This window comes from Mobula hypostoma, chromosome 1, assembly GCF_963921235.1.
Source record: "Mobula hypostoma chromosome 1, sMobHyp1.1, whole genome shotgun sequence".
In the NCBI taxonomy this organism is placed as follows: domain Eukaryota; kingdom Metazoa; phylum Chordata; class Chondrichthyes; order Myliobatiformes; family Myliobatidae; genus Mobula; species Mobula hypostoma.
The window spans coordinates 244,548,293-244,571,361 of record NC_086097.1 but is presented as its reverse complement, the minus strand read 5'-3'; the positions used below and the strand labels follow the sequence as shown (position 1 = coordinate 244,571,361).

The 23,069-nt window shown below is 40.7% G+C and overlaps 1 protein-coding gene across 4 annotated transcripts in view; it reads left to right on the top strand.

Moving 5' to 3' along the window:
- The window catches only part of pdcd6ip (programmed cell death 6 interacting protein), a 101,832-nt gene that overhangs the window by 36,095 nt on the left and 42,668 nt on the right, over window positions 1-23,069 (top strand). For all 4 annotated transcript variants that reach the window (XM_063066388.1, XM_063066378.1, XM_063066405.1 and 1 more), the window contains exons 3-6: window positions 4,502-4,571; window positions 6,474-6,601; window positions 12,787-12,940; window positions 17,976-18,076. In XM_063066388.1, the coding sequence (XP_062922458.1) occupies window positions 4,502-4,571; window positions 6,474-6,601; window positions 12,787-12,940; window positions 17,976-18,076 (453 nt within the window). The remainder of the gene's footprint in view (window positions 1-4,501; window positions 4,572-6,473; window positions 6,602-12,786; window positions 12,941-17,975; window positions 18,077-23,069) is intronic.

Sequence of the window (23,069 nt, the reverse complement as noted above, 5' to 3'; positions counted from 1 at the left end):
TTGTTGGTGCCAGATGGGGGTGGTTTGTGTAAATCAGCAACTGCTGATCTGGGATTCTCTAGAGTTTACAGAGAATGGTGCGAGAAACATCCAGTGAGTGGAAGTTCTGTGGGGGAAAATACTTTGTTAATGCGAGAGGTTCGAGGAGAAAGGCCGTACTGGTTCAAGCTGACAGGAAGGGGACAATTACCTGAATAACCATGTGTTACAACATGTTGAAATTTGAAGTGGATGGGCTAACCTGTGAACCTGCTTACACATTACAACTACAGCAGCAGATGACCACGAACATAAACTCACTTGTCACTCAGCTGCACAGAAGCTATCACTGAATGCTGAATGTATGTTTCCTCCTCTTGTAACTAAAATGGCTCCATTCTGTTTCCCCGGGGGTTTTGATTTAAATGTGTCAGTTTTTAAAAATTGCAGTCCATTATTTGCATATGCCTATGGGGAGAGCTTATTTACAATGTCGGAAGCAGCTGTTTCAATCTGCAGTGACTGTGCAAACACAACCATTCTCTTCCCATCGGTCCCACGGTTAACTCTTGCCTTCCCAAAAGGAGGAAATGTCTACGTGCATGAAATCACATTTTGTGGCTCCATTAACCAAGAGGCATGAAACCATATAGTAGATTGTCTTTTGTATCACTCTAGATGTTTCTTCTTGTAATTGATATTGGTGTTTGAGCACAGAACTTACTTCTCCAGTTCTTTGATAATACCACCAACTCCATGTCTAATATAGAAGATTACAGCACAGTGCAGACCCTCAGGCCCACATTGTTGTGCAGATATTTTAACCTACTCTATGATCAATCTAATGCTTTAACATAGAACATAGAATAGTACAGCACAGGCCCTTTGGCCCACAATGTTGTGCTGACCCTCAAACCCTGCCTCCCATATAAGCCCCCACCTTAGATTCCTCCATATACCTGTCTAGTAGTCTCTTAAACTTCACTAGTGTATCTGCCTCCACCACTGACTCAGGCAGTGCATTCCACGCACCAACCACTCTCTGAGTAAAAAACCTTCCTCTAATATCCCCCTTGAACTTCCCACTCCTTACCTTAAAGCCATGTCCTTTCACATAGCTCTCCATTTTTTCATGTGCCCCTCTAAGAGTTTCTTAAAAGTTCCTAATGTATCTGCCTTTAACACATCTCTGACAGCATGTTCCAGATACCCACCACTCTACGTAAATCACACCCAACTGTGGCATCTGCCTTATACTTTCCTCCAGTTACTTTAAAATTATGCCACTAATATTAGCCATTTCAGCCTCTTATCATCTTTTACACCTCTGTCAAATTCAAGTTTAATTTTCATTGGACTATACATGAATCCTCAAGAGGACCACAACCTTGCTGTAGGATTTGGAGGCTTGCGTACCTGAATGAGCCAGAGAGCTACGTAGGCTGGATTCAGGGCCTTGTGCTTTGATTCTTGGTAGGGTCACCTTTGTCAAGCAGGCCATAAGGCTAGAGGCCAGACTAAGAGTGGTCCACTGGTCCTCCAGGTTTGGTGTTCAGCTCAGGGCTAACAACCCTGACTGGATCAGGGACCTCGAGGTAAAGGAGCCATTAGGAGGTAGTGACCATAATATGATAAGTTTTAATCTACAATTTGAGAGGGAGAAGGGAAACTCGGAAGTGTCAGTATTACAGTTGAACAAAGGGAACTATGGTGCTATGAGGGAGGAGCTGGCCAAAGTTCAATGGAACAATACCCTAGCAGGGATGACAGTGGACAGCAATGGCAAGTGTTTCTGGGAATAATGCAGAAGGTGCAGGATCAGTTTGTTCCAAAGAGGAAGAAAGATCCTGAGGGGAGTAAGGGGAGGCCGTGGCTGACAAGGGAAGTAATGGGCAGTATAAAAATAAAAGAGAAGAAGTATAACATAGCAAAGACGAGTGGGAAGCCAGAGGATTGGGAAACTTTTAAAGAGCAACAGAAGGTAACTAAAAAGGCAATACGCAGAGAAAAAAATGAGGTACGAAGGTAAACCAGCCAAGAATATAAAGGAGGATAGTAAAAGCTTCTTCAGGTGTGTGAAAAGGAAAAAAATAGTTAAGACCAAAATTGGGCCCTTGAAGACAGAAGCGGGTGAATTTATTATGGGGAACAAGGAAATGGCAGACGAGTTGAACAGGTACTTTGGATCTGTCTTCACTAGGGAAGACACAATCTCCCAGATATAATAGTGGCCAAAGGACCTAGGGTAATGGATGAACTGAAGGAAATTTATATTAGGCAGGAAATGGTGTTGGATAGGCTGTTGTGTCTGAAGGCTGATAAGTCCCCGGGATCTGATGGTCTGCATCCCAGGGTACTTAAGGAGGTGGCTTTAGATATCGTGGACGCATTGGTAATCATTTTCCAATGTTCTGTAGATTCAGGATCAGTTCCTGCGGACTGGAGGGTGGCTAATGTTGTCCTTCTCTTCAAGAAGGGAGGAAGAGAGAAAACAGGGAATTATAGACTGGTTAGCCTGACGTCGGTGGTGGGAAAGATGCTGGAGTCAATTATAAAAGATGAAATTACGACATATCTGGATAGCAGTAACAGGATTGGTCCGAGTCAGCATGGATTTACGAAGGGGAAGTCGTGCTTGACTAATCTTCTGGAATTTTTTGAGGGTGTAACAATGAAAATGGACAAGGGAGAGCCAGTGCATGTAGTATACCTGGACTTTCAGAAAGCCTTTGATAAAGTCCCACATAGGAGATTAGTGGGCAAAATTAGGGCACATGGTATTGGGGGCAGAGTACTGACATGGATTGAAAATTGGCTGGCTGACAGAAAACAAAGAGTTGCGATTAACGGGTCCCTTTCAGAATGGCAGGCGGTGACCAGTGGGGTACCGCATGGTTCAGTGCTGAGACCGCAGCTGTTTACAATATATGTTATTGATTTAGATGAGGAAATTAAAAGTAACATTAGCAAATTTGCCGATGACACAAAGCTGGGTGGCAGTGTGAAATGTGAGAAGGATGTTATGAGAATGCAGGGTGACTTGGACAGACTGGGTGAGTGGGTAGATGCATGGCAGATGCAGTTTAATGTGGATAAATGTGAGGTTATCCACTTTGGTGGTAAGAACAGGAAGGCAGATTACTATCTAAATGGAGTCAAGTTAGGAAAAGGGGAAGTACAGCGAGATCTAGGTGTTCTTGTACATCAGTCACTGAAGGCAAGCATGCAAGTACAGCAGGCAGTGAAGAAAGCTAATGGCATGCTGGCCTTCATAACAAGGGGAATTGAGTATAAGAGCAAAGAGGTCCTTCTGCAGCTGTACAGGGCGCTGGTGAGACCACACCTGGAGTACTGTGTGCAGTTTTGGTCTCCAAATTTGAAGAAGGACATTCTTGCTATTGAGGGAGTGCAGCGTAGGTTTACAAGGTTAATTCCCGGGATGGCGGGACTGTCATAGGTGGAAAGATTGGAGTGACTGGGCTCGTATACTCTGGAACTTAGAAGGCTGAGAGGGGATCTTATTGAAACATATAAGATTATTAAAGGATTGGACACGCTGGAGGCAGGAAGCAAGTTCCCGCTGATGGGTGAGTCCAGAACCAGAGGCCACAGTTTAAGAATAGGGGGTTGGCCATTTAGAACGGAGTTGAGGGAAAACTTTTTCACCCAGAGAGTGGTGGATATATGGAATGCTCTGCTCCAGAAGGCTGTGGAGGCCAAGTTTCTGGATGCTTTCAAGAAAGAGATAGATAGAGCTCTTAAAGATAGCGGAATCAAAGGTAATGGGGATAAGGCAGGAACTGGATACTGATTGTGGATGATCAGCCATGATCATAGTGACTGGCGGTGCTGGCTTGAAGGGCCGAATGGCCTACCTCTGCACCTATTGTCTATTGGTCAAAAAAAATTGTTATGGAAACAGCACTGGAGCCCTTCTATATCTTTGTGCGATGGTATGACAGAGATGGAGGACCTTCATTGCTACCACAAGTGCCATTGGTATAATGGGCAGAAGTGAGCAATCTATGAATACAGCCACATGTATTCACCTTTCATCCTCCTTTGCTCCCAAGAGCAAAACCTTAGCTCACTCAACCTATCCTCCTAAGACATCCTCTCTAATCTAGAGCATCCTGGTAAATCTCCTCTGCATCTTCTCTAAAGCTTCCACCTACTGTAAATGCTATAGAGTTTCCATTGTAGATTGCATCAATCACTGAGACAAATTCTGTGGTAATTCAGATATATGTAAAAAGAATTAAAACAATATTGAACATTATGACACAGAAATGCTGGAAATAAGTTTGCAGCATTGATGGAGCATTTCAATTAAATAGCTGTACATACCTTTAATAAAAAAAACTTGATATTAACTGGTTCTCCCAACCTATGCTACCTCATCTTCGCATTTCCAGCATTTGTTCTGTTTGAAAAATATCTACTTAGTGAATGTAATGAAAGTTTTTACATTTTTATTTGTATTGCACAAGAAACATAACAATTTATGACTTTCTTTTTAAAGCTTTGTTTAACTTTCACCTGGAAAGATGCTTTTGATAAAGGATCTTTGTTTGGAGGATCTGTTAAACTTGGTAAGTCCTAATTTTTTATTGTGATATTATCCAGGCAGTAATATATCTTTTTACCCTTTTTTTATTACTCTTCAATTACATTATATTCAATCTATCATTGAACTATCAGCAGAAATTTTGCACTTTATTTCCATGAAATCCATTTCTTTCCAGCATAACAGGAGTTATTATTTACATCCCATCACTCTGTTGATTAAAATTAATAGTACATAGGACACTATGCAAGCCACAGCAGTACGATATGGAGAGCAAGCTGATGCCCATGTAGCAAGCTCCCCCTCTCCACATATCTGATGAACTGAAAGGAATGGCAAAGATACAGTTTGGCACCACTGGTGTTGCAGGAGTTGCCATTCAGCATTGAACTCAATGTAGGACTGCCTTAAGGACTCCAGCTCCAGACTTTTCCTGGGGTTTGATCCTGAAGCTTTCCCCATGAGTGGGTATAGCCATAAGCCGTGGAGGTTTGAGATCAGAGTTTTCTCTTCTCCTAGGTGAGCTGCCAACCATGGCTGATGAGCCCCATCTGTCCAAAGTGACTGGTTTTAAGCTGCCAGTAACCAACCTTTGCCCCTTCTTCTGTCAGTAGAAATGGTTATGTTGGGCTTATTAGCCAAGCCATTTGTGAGGGCCAAGAGCTGGACTTGGTTGTCAAAAGCTATTTGAGACACACGCCGTTGGAAGCATTTAATAGGTAGTGGGAGCTACTCACTACCCACTACTACTCCTGGCTATAACAGCCTTAAAGAACCCAAAATTAATAGTATGTAAACTTACAATATTCACTACTTTAAGGTTGATACTCATGTGTAGCCAGCAGTGATTATCCCGCCAAGACAAAGAATTGTATGTGTGGCAGAATCTCCTTTAGTGGGGCTAATTTTTTCTGGCATACCTTGGCAATTGAATTTAACTGCTGAATTGTTTGCCTGTATTTCAAAGGAATTTAGAGTCAATGAAAATGAATAGTAGGGAGTATGATTCATGATTAACATATGTCTGTGATTTTAAAAAATCCCATATAAATTTACAAATATGGCATATTATCGGCACCCAATTGCCCACCATTGAGAACATCTACCATAAACGCTACCTGGGCAGGGCGAAAAACATTATCAAGGATGCATCTCACCCTATCCATGGACTTTTTACTTTCCACCCATCCAGTAGGCGCTACAGGAGCCTCTGCTCCCGCACCAGCAGGCTCAGGAAGAGCTTCTTCCCTGAGGCTGTGACACTGCCGAACCTCACATCACAGCGCTGAGCAGTATTGCACCCGTATTGTACTGTCTCAGTATTCTATATGTGTGTGCTGTAGCACTTACTTTTTATTCGCAGTTATTTTGTAAATAATACTATTCCTTTGCACTTCTGGTCAGATGCTAATTGCATTTCATTGGCTTTTATCTGCACTTGGCACAATGACAATAAAGTTGAATCTAATCTAATATTCTTCAGATTCAGGTTTACATATCACATTATTATCAAAACATACAGTGAAATGCATTGTTCACATTAATAACCAACACAACCTAGGGATGTATGAGGGCAGCCCAGAAGTAAGACCACACATTCCGGCACCAACAGAGCATGCTCTCTATAATCGGCAGAACAACACAGAACACAACAAGCAACAAAATAATAGCAGCAAAACAAGCCCCGTTCCTCCCTCTCACCCACCCACCCACCCATATAACACTTAACTGAAAGCCTTGGTAATAGCATTTTGGTTGTATTGCTGCTACCGGATCTTAATGTACCTCTTTATTTAAATATAGAAAGATTGTCACATAGCCTAGCTTGCATTATTCCAGCAGCTGTAAAAGGCAAGAAGATGAGAGATCATTATTTTGAAGATATTAACTACTGCGTTCTCATATTTCTTGTTGCAATTGATTCCAGCCCTTGCAAGTTTGGGATATGAAAAGAGTTGTGTTTTGTTCAATATTGGTGCCTTAGCCAGCCAAATTGCATCAGAACAGAATCTGGAGAATGATGAAGGGCTCAGATCAGCAGCTAAGTATTATCAGGTAAGCAGACTGTCGGACTTGATCTGCAACATTGATTTTGTTCTTTCCTCAGTTTTTCTTTTATTGTTTCAATAACGCCTGACGTCTGCATGTCTGCAACTGATCACGGATCTGCTGGAGGCTGAAGAATACAGACTGTCTGGGTCAGAGGAATATGTATGTCCACAGATGGAAAGGAGGAACGGGGAACTTGTTTTGTTGTTTATAAGACCATAAGATGTAGGTGCAGAATTAGGCTATTTGGCCCATCGAGTCTGCTCCACCATTTCATCATGGCTGATCTAATTTTCCTCTCAGCCCCAATCTCCTGCCTTGTCCCCTATCCCTTCATGCCCCTGACCAATCAAGAATCTATCAGCCTCTGCCTTAACTGTACATAAAGATTTAGCCTCTGTAGCTGGCTAAGGCAAAGAATGCCACAGGTTCACCACTCTCTGGCTAAAGAAATCCCTCCTCATCTCTGTTCTAAAAGGACACCCCTCTATTCTGAGGCTGTGTCCTCTGGTCTAAGATTCTCCCACTGTAGGAAACATTCCCTTCACATCCACTCTTATCAAGGCCTTTCACTATTTGATAGGTTTTAATGAGGTTAGCCCTCATTCTTCTGAATTCCAGTGAATACGGGCCCAGAACTATCAGACGCTCTTCAATCCCGGAATCATTTTTGTGAACCTCCTTTGAACTCTCTCCAGTTTCAGCACATCCTTTCTGAGGTAAGGCACGCAAACCTGCTCACAATACTCCAAGTGAGGCCTCATCCGTGCTTTATGAAGTGTCAACATTATATCCTTTCTTTTATATTCTTGTTCCCTTTAGGGAATCCTGCACGAGGACTTCCTACTCCTTTTGCGTCTCAGATTTTTGTATTTTCTGTCCACTTAGAAAATAGTCAACCCTTTCATTTCTTCTTCCAAAGTGCATGATGATACACACTTCCTGGCACTGTATTCTATCTGCCACTTCTTTGCCCGTTCTCCTAATCTGTCCAAGTCCTCCTTTAGCCTCGCTACTTCCTGAAAACTACCTGCCCCTCAACCTATCTGGATGTTGCCTGCAAACTTTGCAACAAAACCATCAATTTCATCATCCAAATCATTGACATAAAACGAAAAGAGAATCAATCCCAACACAGACCCATGTGGAACACCAGTAGTCACTGTCAGCTAAGACAGAAAAGGCTCCCTTTATTCCCACTCTTTGCCTTCTGCCAATCAGTCACTCTTTTATCCATGCTAGAATCCTCCCTGTAATACCATGGGCTCGTAGCTTGTTAAGCAGCCTCATGTGTGGCACCTGTCAAAAGCCTTCTGAAAATCCAAGTACACAACACCAACCGATTCTCCTTTATCTATCCTGCTTGTGACTTCTTTAAAGAATTCCAAGAGATTTGTCAGGAAAGATGATCCCTTGAGGAAACCATGCTGACTACGGCCTGTTTTATCATGTGTCTCCAAGTACCCTGAGACCTCATCCTTTAATAGTCAACTCCAACAGCTTCCCAACAACTGAGGTCAGAATAACTGGCTAATAGTTTCCTTCCTTCTGCCTCCAAGATCTCTTCAACCACCTCTTTTAGAACTCTGGGGTGTTCCCATCTGGTTCCCGGTAACCTGCCTATCTAGAGACCTTTCATTGTCCCAAGAAACTTCTCTCTAGTTACGGTTACTTCACACACTTCATGTGCTCTGACTCCTGGAACTTCTACCATACTGCTAGTGTTTTCCACAGTGAAGACTAATGTACCGTTGCCTGGAGACCTGAAGAATGGTCTCGGCTCAAAACATTGACTGTTTATACTTTTCCGTAAATGCTGCCTGATCTGCTGAGTTCCTCCAGCATTTTGTGTGTGTTGCCTTGTTTTGCTGTTGCTGTTTTGTTTCTTGCTGAGATCTCTGTTGTTCTGCTGAGCATATTGCACCAGAATGTGTGGCAACACTTATCCTTGGGTGTTTTGGTTGTTAACGCAATCAACACATTTATCTGTATGTTTCAATGTATTATATGATAAATAATCTTGAATTGAACCTGTCCCAAGTTGCTTTCCAAGGAGTCTTCCTCCACCTGTTTGATTTTCATCTGCATTCCTAATGCTTTTATCCCTTTTATACTAGCTTATCTTTATTGTATTATTTGATGTTGTCTCCATCTTGATTTTCTCAAATTTAAAGTGATTCCAGTTTTAAGTTATCAGATTTTTGGATTTTATTCTGAGGGTCCTTGGCATACTTGCTTGTGCTGATGATACGAGCTTTCCAATTAGTCCCACTTTTTCCTGTTAGCAAACTTTCTTTTCATATATTTCAGCCTGTCGCCCTTTCAAAGTGATTGTTGAGTCACATTCCGCCATTCTTAAGGATGCAAAGGTTTGATTTTAAAACAGGAGTTCCCAACCTGGGGCCCCCAGAGCCCTTGCTCACTGGTACTGGTCCATGGCATAAAAAAGGTTGGGAATCCTTGTTTTAAAGCATCCGGCTAAGCAACTTAATTTAGCAGAAGCTATCAAAGTTGTGAAGTATTTAGACAATTCTGAACGGTTGAAACAGTAGAAATTGCCAGAAACTATTAGTGTGTTATAATTAGAAAAAGATTCAAGATTCAAGTTTATATGATGATACCAAAATATACAGTGAAATACATCGTTTACGTTACCTAGGATGTGCAGAGGACAGCCCAGAAGTGTCACTACACATTCCAGCGCCAACATAGCATGCACACAATGCAGAACAAGTCTGAACACAACAAGCAACAAAACAACAACAGCAAAAAAGGCCCTGTTCCCCTTTCCCATCCACCCACATACAGTCCTCTCACTCCAAGACAACTGGCCTTTGGCTGATGTCCAAGACTTGAACTACTTTGCAGATAGGCAGACTCCATCGAAATTAATGCAGAGTTCAAAGTTAATTTATTATCATAGTACATACAGTTGAAGTCAGAAGTTTACATACACCTTAGCCAAATACATTTAAACTCAGTTTTTCACAATTCCTGACATTTAATCTTAGAAAACACTCCCTGTCTTAGGTCAGTTAGGATCACTACTTTATTTTAAGAATGTGAAATGTTAGAATAATAGTAGAGAGAATGATTTATTTCAGCTTTTATTTTTTTCATCACTTTCCCAGTGGGTCAGAAGTTTACATACACTTTGTTAGTATTTGGTAGCATTGCCTTTAAATTGTTTAACTTGGGTAGCCTTCCACAAGCTTCTCACAATAAATTGCTGGAATTTTGTTCCATTCCTCCAGACAGAACTGGTGTAACTGAGTCAGGTTTGTAGGCCTCCTTGCTCGCACACACTTTTTCAGTTCTGCCCACAAATCTTCTACTATTCTCTCTACTATTATTCTGACATTTACATTCTTAAAATAAAGTAGTGATCCTAACTGACCTAAGACGGAATGTTTTCTAGGATTAAATGTGAGGAATTGTAAAAAACTGAGTTTAAGGTATATGTAAACTTCTGACTTCAACTGTATATGTTATCATATACTACTCTTAAGATTAATTTTCTTGTGGGCATTCACAGTAAATACAAAGACACACAATGGAATCAATGAAAAACTGCACACAACAAAGATGGGCAAATAAACAATGTGCAAAAGACAACAGACTCTGAAAATATATCAGTAGAATAATAAATAATAAATAAATATCGAAAATGAGTTGTAGATATCAAGTGCATCTTCCCTTTCCAGGGCTGCAGTTAAAATAAGTTCTATGTCCACTTTTTTCTGCCATCTTTATTTTCCATTGTCTTCAGAAAGGTTGAATGCCCCTTCCCCTGGTGTCCATAATTGCCTTGATTTTCGGGTGGCATAGCAGTTTGCAGAATACTATTTTAGTGCCAGTAACCTGGGTTCAGTTTCCTCCGCTGTTTGTAAAGAGGCTGTGCACTTTCCAGGTAGGTTTCCTCTGAGTGCTCCGGTTTCCTCCCACAGTTCGAAGACGTACAGGTTGGTAGGTTAATTGGTCATTGTAAATTGTCCCATGATTAGGCTAAGATTAAATCAGGAGATTGCTGGGTGGCAAGGCTCGAAGGGCTTATTCCGCGCTGTATCTCACTAATGATTAAATATTCATAGATATGAGTCAACTCTTATATAGCTCTTATTCAAGTAACGCAAAACCAGAGAAGCTTCTAGAGATTTCCAGAATGATACAAAGAGTTGAAACATCTAGGGGACACACTGAACAATGACATATACATGCTGTGGCCACTAGGGAATGTACTAAACAGTTACACGTATTTAAGAAGTTATTAAAAATACTAGCAGGCTTAATTGTTGAGCCGCGACGAAAAATTACAATTAAGCAGCCTAATCCAACAATACCAATTCCATAATCAGATCTCAGTTCATTTTTACCAAATGTGTAGAACATACCAGTGTGTAAAGATATGGCAAATATCTCTGCCTTTCATCTTATTCACGAGAACATCAGATCACTGCGTTATTATCTCAGTGCTATTCTACAACACTATACATTCTTTGCCTGCTTATATCTTTTATAGATATTTACCCACATGTTTCAGAATTTCTCTGTGGGATTTATCAGTGTTGGGGGTGGGGCTACACATCTGTTGAGTCTCATTACTGTAATCCCAGCATTTTTCTGTGTCTAGTTATGATTTATACTATCTCTTGTTGCTGACGTGTGACCTTTAAATGGCAGAACAGTCTTGAGTCATAGAGCACTGCTGCACTGAAACAGGTCCTTCAGCTCATCTAGTCTATTATGCTGCAGAGTGAGTGGCTTTTTTCCGTGTTCCTTGTCTGTTCTACAAGCACGACTGATGATTAAAATGTGTGCAATACACTGAAGCTGTACTTTATTTTTGCTGGAGATTAGTAGATTTGCGGTTTATTGGATTGCATTTAACCATATGTATACCACAGGTGTTACACTGGTTCCTCACTCATTTGATTACATGACATAGGTTGGCTAATATTTTGGAGGAATAACAAAATACAAACTCAGATTAACCTTTGACTCCTTGAAACTGGTCTCTTAATTAAATCAGGATTGACCTTAAGTGTAATTACTCAGTTGACTATATATCCCTTATTGTTGTTGTCAAGTGCAGTTGAGTCGCTGTCGAATCATGGCGACTCTATGGATAGTGTAGTTGTCCACTGGGTTTTCGTGGCAAGATACAGAAGTAGATTACCAGGCCTTTCTTCCATGTAGTTACTGCTGCTGTCCTGGTTGGGACCCAGCTGGATTCGAACTCAGGATCATCCACCTCGAAGTCCAGTGCTGATGCCGCTGCACCATCAGCTGGCCCATCGCTTGTATATTATTTAATAAAAATCTTTCAATCTGACTTGAAAATTCCAATGATCTTAGAAGCTGCAAGGTTTTTGAGTCATAGAAAAGTACACCTCAGAATCAGGGCCTTTGGCCCATCTAGTCCATGATGAACCATTTAAACTGCCTACTCCTATCGATCTACACAGGGACAATGGCCCTTCCTACTCCTGCCATCCATGTACCTATCCAAATTTCTCTTAAATGTTGAAATTGAGCTCGTATCTACCACTTGTGCTGGCAGCTAGTTCGCACACTCTCACCACCCTCATGAAGAAGTTTCCCCTCATGTTCCCCTTAAACTTTTCACCTTTCACTCTTAACACATGACCTCCAGTTGTAGCCCCACATAACCTCAGTAGAAAAAGCCTGCTTGCATTTACCCTGTCTATAGCTCTCATAATTTTGTGTTCCTCCATGAAATTTTCCCTCTGTCTTCTGCGTTCCAAGTAGCAACATCCTAACCTATTCAACCTGTCCTTGTAATCCTGGTCCTCCAGTCCTGGCAACATCTTTGTAAGTTTTCTCTACACTCTTTCAACCTTGTTTACATCTTTCCTCCAGATAGGTGACCAAAACTGCACACAATACCCCAAATTCAGCCTCACCAACATCTTGTACAACTTCAATATAACATCCCATCTCCTGCACTCAGTACATTGATTTTGGGTAATAGTTTCAGATGGCTCTGTTTTTGATGTAGAAAATGTTGCTTACTGATTTTTCTGTGGCAAGTCTGAGTTCTAATTGCTTATAGTCACCAATAATGGATCAGAAACAAATAGCTTCACATGTGAATTAACCCTTTTTCTTTCTATATGGATCTTTCGATGATACAATAGATGAAGCAATGTACTTTGGTCTCTTTGCTGCAGCTTGCCAGTGGAGTTTTCCAGCATATCAAGGATACGGTGTTGTCAGCACTGAATCGCGAGCCAACAATGGACATTTCTCCAGATACAGTTGGAACTCTCAGTCTAATTATGTTGGCTCAAGCACAAGAAGTGTTTTTCCTTAAAGCGGCTGCTGGTAAATATAACTATCTAAACATTAATTTCTGCACTTGTTTTCATTGTTATGAGGGTTTCCAGCTGTGGTTAAGTATGTCTTTTTTGGATTCACTATGATCATCATTATGTGTCTTTTTAAAATAACCTCATGTAATATACTCACTGGGTAATTTATTATGCACACCTGTACACCTGCACAAAAGCATACAGACACAGTCAACAGGTTCAGTTCTGTTCAGATGAAACATCAGAATGGGGAAGAAATTTGCTGTAAGTGACTTTGATCGTGGAATGATTGTTGGTGCCAGATAGGGTGGTTTGAGAATCTTAGAATCTAGAAACATAGAAAACCGACGGCACGAAAAAAGCCCTTTGGCCCACAATGCTATGCCAAACACGTACGTACTTGAGAAATTACCTAGGGTTACCCGTAGCCCTCTATTTTTCTAAGCTCCGTGTACCTATCCAGGAGTCTCTTAAAAGATACTATCGTATCCGCCTCCACCACCGTCACCGGCAGCCCATTCCACGCACTCACCACTCTCTGCGTAAAAAAAAAACTTACCCTGACATCTCCTCTGTACTTACTTCCAAGCACCTTAAAACTGTGCGCTCTCGTGTTAGCAATTTCAGCTCTGGGGAAAAAGCCTCTGACTATTCACATGATCAATGCTTCTCATCATCTTAGACACCTCTATCAGGTCACCTCTCATCCTCAGTCGCTCCAAGGAGAAAAGGCCAAATACAGGAGGTACCAAATAAAGTGGCCATTGAGTGTCTATTACTGATTATTGAGGCAGTAAATGGAAGATTCTTGTGAACTTTTTGTTTGACTTAAAAAAGCTGTCATTTACTTACTGAGAGGCATTTGATTTAAATTTTCACTCTGAAGCACTGAATGTGATTGAATGGATTGTTGTGTTAAAATTCTTCTCTCAACTCTTCTCGCTAACTCGTTGTGGACTGGGGGATGGAGCAGTCAAATCATTGTCTACCTTATTTTTCTTTCTCCACCTAAGGTTACCCTAACTTTAAGTTGGAACAGGTCTGGGATACCTGCAGAAATACTCTTGTTGGGGCTCTCTAATCTCACTGCTATCTGATCAAAGTCAAAGTAAATTTATTATCAAGGCATTTGGACTAAAGTAATGCACTGGAATTTATAGAAAAACTATACATAACCAAAGACAGCCATATGCAAAAGAAGACAAATTGTGGAAAATAAAAGTAATGTTGGGAACATGAGTTGTAGAGTACTCAAATCTGAGGCTGAGTTAGTTCAATGTTGAGTTGAGTGAAGTTACCCACACTGGTTCAGGAGCCTGTTGGTTGGAGGGTGATGACTGTTCATGCACCGGGTGGTGTGGGACCTAAGGCTCCTGGACCTCCTGCCTGATGGTAGTAACGAGAAGAGAGCAGAGCCTGGATGGTGTGGTACTTAATTATGGATCTTACTTTATTGTGGCAGAGCTCCATGTAAATGTGCTCAGTGGTGGGGAGGGGTTTGTCTACGATGGATTGGGCTGTGACAACACTCTCCAGATTTTCCTGTTCCAGCTGTAAGGATACTCTCCCCTCTGCATCTGTAGGAGTTTATCAAACTTGTACATGTTGAATTTATTCAAACTTCGAAGAAAGTAGAGTTGCGTTGTGCCTTCTGCTCATTGAGTTCTAGTTTCCTTATGTCTGGCTGACTTGGTCAGTATTCAGTTATCCCTCTTCATGCAACAAACTTGCCTTCCCAGAAATTAATCTGATACAGCTTTTTGCACTTCCTGTATTCTTTCATGGGAAAGGAGATCAGAACTGGAATACTTTGAACTGGTCTCAAAAAGAGTAACAAATAATAGTAACAAAGCAGCGTTGCATCTTTACTCAAAACCTTGTGCAATGAAGACCAACATAACATTTGCCTTTTTACCTTTTTAACTTGCTTGTATATTTGCTTTGCGTGCTTGTAAAATTATGGTCCTTTGTACATCCATCACCACTTGGATAACCCAGCCCTTGTTTATCTACCTGTGGATAACTTTCACATTTATGTATGTTCTGCCTCTTCCACATGTTCGCCCACTTAACGATTTCATCTTTGCATCATCCTCACAGCCCACCCAGCTTTGCGTGTTAGAAATGTAAAAACAAAATCTGCTAGAAGTAATCAGTAGGTCAGGCAGTTCATCTTTCCTGTCCGTGACCTTCATCCGAACTGGAAGGAGAAGAAAATAAGTTAGTTTTGGGTAGTGGAGATGATAGGGGAGTTCAGATAGCCACAATAATGGTAATATCTCCGATAGGGAGAGGTCTAGTGACTTTAAGTATCTAAGTATTTAAGTATCATTTAAGATCAACGCATGCTTCTTTGTTGGTGTAGTACGTTGACAGTAGTACCACTATGCAACAAGCTAGATAGCATTGGCGGGGGGGAGGGGGGTGGAAGTGAGCCAAAATGTTGGTGCAAAGGAATAGTCAGGTTCGATACAGACCGAAAGAAAAATTGCACTACCCAAAGTTGGAAAATTTGATATGGGTTCCTAAAGGATCCAATGTGCCAAGTACATTGATAAGAAAGTCATAGTGGGACACAAGTCCAATGCAGGCAGATGGTATTGGCGTGTGTTGGCATTGTGGATGAGGAGGGCTAGAAGAGCACATTTCTGTGTTGTATGATTCTCTGGTAAAGTTGCTGATATGCTATCAGAGTTTGTGAATTTGCATTTGAACCAACTTTCCTGCTTGAATGGCAATTCCTTTTGTTGGCACTTCATTATTCAGTTCAGGGGATATGCAAATTGATAGACAGACTGCACACTCTTCCTACTGATGGTCATCTGAAGGTTGGAAATGGGGTTCAGTTAAAAAAAAAAATTTTAAATAGAGTTATGAAAGTAATGTGGGAAATAATACTGACACTATTATCCTTTGTGTGTCTGCTAAAATGATGGGAAATATGTTCGACCCACTTAGCATTTAGTCCAGTGAAACTTCAACATGTGCATATTAAATTTGATGCCAAAACCTTGTTTGAAGAGACAATGCTTTGAAAAGGCAAATTTAGGGATATAGCCTCCATTGTAACATTTGCAAGTAATGTATGTACATCCAAAAGCAAGCTACCAGGACTTCAAATGGGATTATCAGCAATGTCTGATGGCTTTATGCAGCAAGAGCTTGGGCAATCCACTTAGTAATTACTATGCTAACTTTCCTCAGGCGCAATAAGATTTACAGGAAGATGTTTCCTGCTTGGCATTGCCCTCCAACAGTGCCCTAAAGTCAACTACACTCTGTATATTACCTTACCGACTCGCCCAATTTGTTGAAGTAGAAAATTGGAGAATCTCCTGAATAAATACCCTGTCTCTCTGTAAGGTCCAACAGTATCGTAGATTTTCACAGAAAAAAACAAAATGAAGAGAAACGAACATTCAAGACAAGTCAAGGAAATGATAGTAGTGGAGCATAAATCTATGGAAGGGTACAAGACCATCTCAAAGGCACTTGAACATACCTTTGAGCTCAGTGCAGTCCATCATGAAAAAGTGGAAAAGATACAAAACCCCAACCACATTGCCTCTCTAAGCTAAGTCGCTGGAGAAGAATGGCACTTGTAAGAGAGGTGTCTGTGACGCCATCAGTCACTGAGTGTGCTGCAGAAATCAGTGGCTGCAACTGGAGATGAAGTTCATGGCTCCACAATCTCTGAGGCCTTGCATAAAAAGGGTATTTATGGAAGAGTGGCAAGGAAGAAACCCTGCTTTAAAAAAAGTATTTCATTGCCCGTAAAGACTTTGCAACTATGTGGCAAAAATCTAATACTGCACATCAGCCAAGTAACACCATCCCTACTGTAAAGTATGGTAAAGGTAGTGTCATACTATAGGGATGCTTTTCCTGGATAAAACCTTGGGACCCTCTGCAAGAAAGCTAAAACTGGGGAGGAAGTTCGACTTTCAGCAGGACAATAATCCAAAGCACACTGCCAGAGCAACCATGGAGCGGCTTCAAATGAAGAAAATTGATGTCCTTGAGTGGCCTAGTCAGAGTCCTAATGTTAATCTGATTGAACACCTCTGGCAAGACCTCAAAATTGTTGTCCACTACTGCTCCCCAACTATCCTGGCACAGCTTGAGCAATTTTGCAAAGAGAAATGGGCAAATCTTGCTCCATCACGTTGTACAAAGCAAACGGAGGCTTATCCAGATAGACTACTGGCTGTAATAGCTGCGAGAGTTGGTTCAATTAAGTACTGAGCAAAGGGGATATGAATACTTTTGAACTGCTGACTTTTTGACGACTTAGTTTTTCGTGCTTTGCATTTTTCCCTGTTTTTTGGGCTCTACTGTGGGGGGGGGGTGCGGGGGAAGAGAAGCATGTGATTCACAAATAAAAATTCTCAGTTAAGTTGATTAAAATCCAAGGTTGTTTAACTCATTTATGTGAGCAATGAGTTGGGGACTGAATACTTTTTCAAAGCATTGTATAACATCAAGGGATATCTCTTATATCAATTGATGTTATAAAACTATTTGCCTTTTATCGAGTGTATTGAAACACCTTTTGGTTTCAAAAGATAATTGGTAGGTCAGCTTTTTTTTTCATTTACGCTTCTAAACTGTGGTACTCAATACCTAAAACTACAAAGGATGCAGACTCAGTTGACACTTCTAAACATCAGCTCAAAACCTATTTATTTAATCTTGCTTTTATCAACATGTTTTTGTCTTTTGTTTTCATGTTTGCACTTTATCCCATTGTCAAAAACTTTGTTTTGTGAAAAGTGTTCTATAAATAAATCCTGATGAAGGGTTTCAGCCCAAAACATCGACTCCTTATTCCCATCCAAAGATGTTGCCTGATCTGCTGTGAACTCCTCTAGCAAATTGTGTGTATTGCTGTAGATTTGCAATATCCACAGTACCTCTTGTGTCTATAAATAAGTATTAAATTATTATTTATCAAGAATTTTTGCTGTTGGGATATAATCCAACACTTGGTAGAACTTTGTATTTGAAAGTACTCAAGTAGTTTATCGGCATTGTCCTCTGTCTTGCAGATAAAATGAAAGACGCAATAATAGCTAAATTAGCCAATCAAGCTGCAGATTACTATGGTGATGCCTTCAAACAATGCCAATATAAGGAAAATTTGCCTAAGGTAAGTTTAAATTATATGCAGTGCTACATTCTATTTGATTTGTAAATGAAGTAGGTAATGCAATAGTTTGACCTGATAGAATCAGCTTTGCCAGTAGAAATAACCCAGAACAAATTGGGTCCACAGGAATAAATTGGGTCTACAAGTTTTGTATATAAAGCTTATAAACATTACAGTTGCATTTCTTACATGAAATTAGAATTATGAGCTGATTTATCAGTGTGAACACAATATGTAGGGCAGTGATACCCTTTGAAGCTGAGGATGTGTAGTGACCAAGGTTATGTTCAACAGGAACCATAATAAACTGAAGTTTAGATTAAAATATGGTGGAAGTGTAATGTCGCAAATAAATTTGAGTTTTGTCCCCTCCTGAGAATGTAGTCAAATGCCTTTGATCCCACTTACCTAGAGTTCTTTGAATTGCATTCTTCAGGGTATCTGCAAAGTAGATCTCCCCCCTCCCTCAGTAAAAATCTATTTTTCCAGTTGTGGATCCGACTCCCATTAGAATACACGACGTAAAATGTCATTGAGAACTGGGTAGTCACTTGTGCCTACTAAACTTGAGCAGCAAGCAGGTAATCATGAACCCAACAGCATCCTAGTGGGCAGGGAGGGCTCATATTGTGTCCAGTAGTTTATCGCCGCTCTCTGCTTCCCTGATAAAGTGGTGCATTGTAGACAAAAAATGTGGATTTACACGAGAGTATCCAGCTTCCATTTTCTTTAGTCACCTATACCACAATACTGGGGCACCAAAGTTTGCATAGCGGTTAGCACAACATTATTGCTGTTCGGGGTGTTGGAAGTTCATTTCCAGAGCTCTCTGTAAGGAGTTTGTATGCTCTTCCTATGACTGCCAGTGCTTCGGTTTCCTCCCGCAGTCCAAAGACAAAACTGGTTAGTAGGTTAATTGCGTTGTTCTTTTCCACACCTTGTGGTGCATTGGGCGGCAACCTTTCCCTTTCTTCAGCATTTGGTCTGTTTTTTTGTGAGGCTGAGTTGCCAGCTCGACGTTCAACCCAGCACGGATGGAAAATGTGCAGGGAGCTGGCCAATTAGCATGCGGGACCACTCGCCCCGAAGTCCGGTATGCATGCTACTACACCATGGCCAGCTAGTAGGTTAATTGGTCATTGTAAATTCTCCTGTGATTACACTAGGGTTATCTAGGTGAGTTTCTAGGCAGTGCATCTCATTGGCCAGAAAGGCCTGTTCCCCGCTGTATCTCTAAATAAAAATAGATTATAATAAGCTGCTTGCCATTATAAATTAGTTATAGAGCAATATTTATATGAAAAGACTGAAATTTTTGGTAACACATATTTTTGCAAGAATCTTATAAAAGGCGTCCGTTAGTCTTGCGAGACCATGGATCTGCGCCTGGAAAGTCTTCACTCTCCAGGGCGCAGGCCTGGGCAAGGTTGTTCGGAAGACCAGCAGTTGCCCATGCTGCAAGTCTCCCCTCTCCATGACACCAATGTTGTCTAAGGGAAGGGCATTAGGACCCATACAGCTTGGCACCAGTGTCGTCGCAGAGCAATGTGTGATTAAGTACCTTGCTCAAGGACACAACATGCAGCCTCAGCTGGGGCTCGAACTCATGACCTTCATATCGCTAGTGGAATGCCTTAACCACTTGGCCACGTGCCCACGTAAGAATCTTATAAAGCTCTATAATCTGCACAGTTCCAAGTTTTAGACCATAAGATATAAGAGCCGATTTAGGCCATTCAGCCTATCGAGTCTGCTCTGCCATTCCATCATGGCTGATTTATTATCCCTCTCAACCCCATTCTCTTGCCTTCTCCCCATAACCTTTTGACCCCTAATGGAAACTTCAATGCAATATATTGGCACAACCTGCTGATGTGACTTTGGATTTGGTGCAACTGCCTCAGAAGAATGTAAATCCACAAGCTTTGCAATCCCTCCTTCCCTAAATTTGAGGGAAGTAGACTTCAAAGTTTGATTTGTACTTGAACAGCTGTAATCCTAAATGCTAACTAAAGCTTAATTTGAGTTAACATGTCCCATTAGTTTATAGCTTCTCCTACTAGTTGAAAATGTCCAGTGTCTGTTATTTCTCAACAATTATTTTGTATTTACTGTATTATAAAGTTTTGATCCCTTACTCTGGGTAGAGTTTTAAATGCATTTTTGAGGATTTCAAAATATTGAGGAAAGTTGAAGTTCACACAAAATGCAAAAATAAGTAAAAGTATACTTCCCAACTTTATGGCTGTTTGGAGTTCTCAGAAATCCAGTTTCTTAGAAGAAATTATCAGGCATTGATGAGAGTAGGAGATGTATAATTTACTGTGGATAAGCAAACAAGGCTTTCATTCAAGAAGAAGGGGAACCACTTGTTAAAGCATGGTGCTGCATTACCAAAATAGCAAGTTAATATAAAAGAACAAACTTGAATCTGAAAATGTCATTGTTGAAATCTGGCTGAACAAATACAAAACAATAAATAACCAGGCTATCGGTAAAGATGGTTAAGAATAAAGATACATATTACCTATGTGAACTTGAATTTTCATGTCTAACAATTTAAATTTGCCAAAATTAGTGAAACCAATGTACAAAGTAAAGTAAAAATTTATGATCACAGTACATGTGAAATCCTGAGATTCATCTTCTTGCAGGCATTCACAGTAAAAAAAAAGAACGCCCCCCCCCCCATAATAATAAATAAATAATATCAAGAACCTGAGAAAAGAGTCCTTGAAAGTGAGTCCATAGGTTGTTGCAACAGTTGAGTGATGGGGCAAGTGAAGTTATTCCTTCTGGTTCAAAAACCTGATTGTTGAGGGCTAATAACTGTTCCTGAACCCGATGATGTGTGGTCCTGAGGCTCCTGTACGACCTTCCACCAAGAAGAGAGCATGATTTAGATAGTGGGCTGGGTTTTTTTTCATCGGTTGATGTGTGCAGTTTAATTGTAATCTTGTTTTTTAATGTTAAATTTTCGGTGCAATGTGTTGCATATTTCTGAATTTTATTATGGTCTGCTAACTTTCAAATTCCTGTTCGCCTTGCAGATAAGTGTGCCTCAAAACAACCAAATTGTCTCTCTCTCGCTATCCTATCTATCCTATTCCATCTTTCTGTCCTCTATAATATCACTGCAACTTCCTGTGGGATCTGCAGCAAATATTTTCAATGTTCACAGTTATTACAGATTGCTGTTAATCTCTGTCCGGGCTATATTTTTCTTCTGTATATTTCACCAGTGCCAGATTCTGACTATACTTGAGCAATTGGACACCAAATTTTAGACTTGGTTTAGTCATGCATCAATGACAACATTTACTGAAGTTGAAATTTGCAACCTTAAAAATGTCCTGAAGGGTTAGATTGATCTTCAAGATGGTTAAAGGTCAGCACAACATTGTGGGCTGAAGGGCCTGTACTGTGCAGTAATGCTCTATGTTCAAAAATAATTTGTGCACTGGAGCATTAGTTCTACAAAAATGACACGAAAAATTGTTTTTGCTGCTGATTATTGTTAGGAGTTAGTATATTTGCTTCCTTGAGAACCTGAATTGGATTATGTCCAAATATGGGGATGTGGTATCTTGGTACATATGACAATAATAAACCAATTCCAATACAAGCTGTAGAAGTCTTCTGGTAAAGTATGTTTGGACAACCTATCTCTCAGTGAATTAGCGTTAAAGGGTCTTGACAGGTTGTCATCTCCTCAATAGAAACTTGAGTCCTTGGTAAGATTGGAAAGTGTGTTCAGCTGTGGACCTGTCAGGAGGGCTGAGTCAGTTTAATGTTTTTGATGTAGTTTTAAAAGTGGTAGAGCATTGCTAACATCTAAAGACCTAACTCCATTTAAAATGCTGACATAATAGGTTGGGCACTGCTTGCTGTTTGGGGAAATTAGTGTTAGAGTTCAGATTGTGCAGCACATGGCTATGAGGATCTAGTGCAAAATATAGTTGTGTAGTTTAATACACAAAGTATATCTATCTATCTAAAATGCTGGAGGAGCTCAGCAGGTCAGGCAGGATCTGTGGAGATGAATAAACAGTCGCTGTTTTTGGGTTGAGACCCTTCACCCTCCTTCCTAATGAAGGGTTTCAGCCCAAAACGTCAATTCTTTATTCCTCTCCATAGATGCTGCCTGTCATGCTGAGTTCCTCCAGCATTTTATGTGTGTCGGTTGCTCTGGATTTCCAGTCCAGCATCTGCAGAATCTCTTGTGCTTGTGCAGTTTAATTCCAGTGTAGTTTGTATGTAAGTCTATGAGACAAAGCTCCTGCAAAATTCTATTTGGAATGAAATTGACTGTCTCAGTGGTATGGATGGTATAAGGTAGCTGAAGTGGCAGATGGATAAATAATGATGCATTAGAGCAGGGGCTCCTAATCTGGGGTCCACAGACCCCCTTCCTTTGTGGTATTGGTCCATGGCATGAAAAAGGTTGGGAACCCCTGCATTAGAAGGAACATTTGTGGTTTAATCTGACCAACGAACCTGAGTGTGATATGGTGTATCTAATCCAAGGATGGCCCTGAGCGCTCAAAGCCATGTTTTTTTATCCCCCTTCATGATGGTTTTATGCATAATATTCATCAGAGGTTTTTAATGACTGAGAAGGTGGTGTGTGGTCCTCAGGAGATGACGTTTTTGAAATATTGAAGATGTTATAGAATGGATAATGGAGCTACTTGATATAGTAATCTTTTGTTGACTATGCACTCAACAGATCAGGCAGCATCTATGGAGGAGAACAAACAGTTAGTGTGTTGCTCAAGATTTGCAACATTTACAGAATCTCTTGTGTTTGTGCAAGTTTTGCTTCCTTTAAGTTGAAGGTTCAGGGTGTGAAGTTAAAAATGTATCGCCTCCGTGCAACAGTGATAGGGTAAACTACTGCTGAAAGCACATAGGCATATACGGTAATTTCTTTCTTTGACTCTATTGTCTGGGCTCAAGTATCTTTTAAAAATCTGAAACAATGGTGACTTGG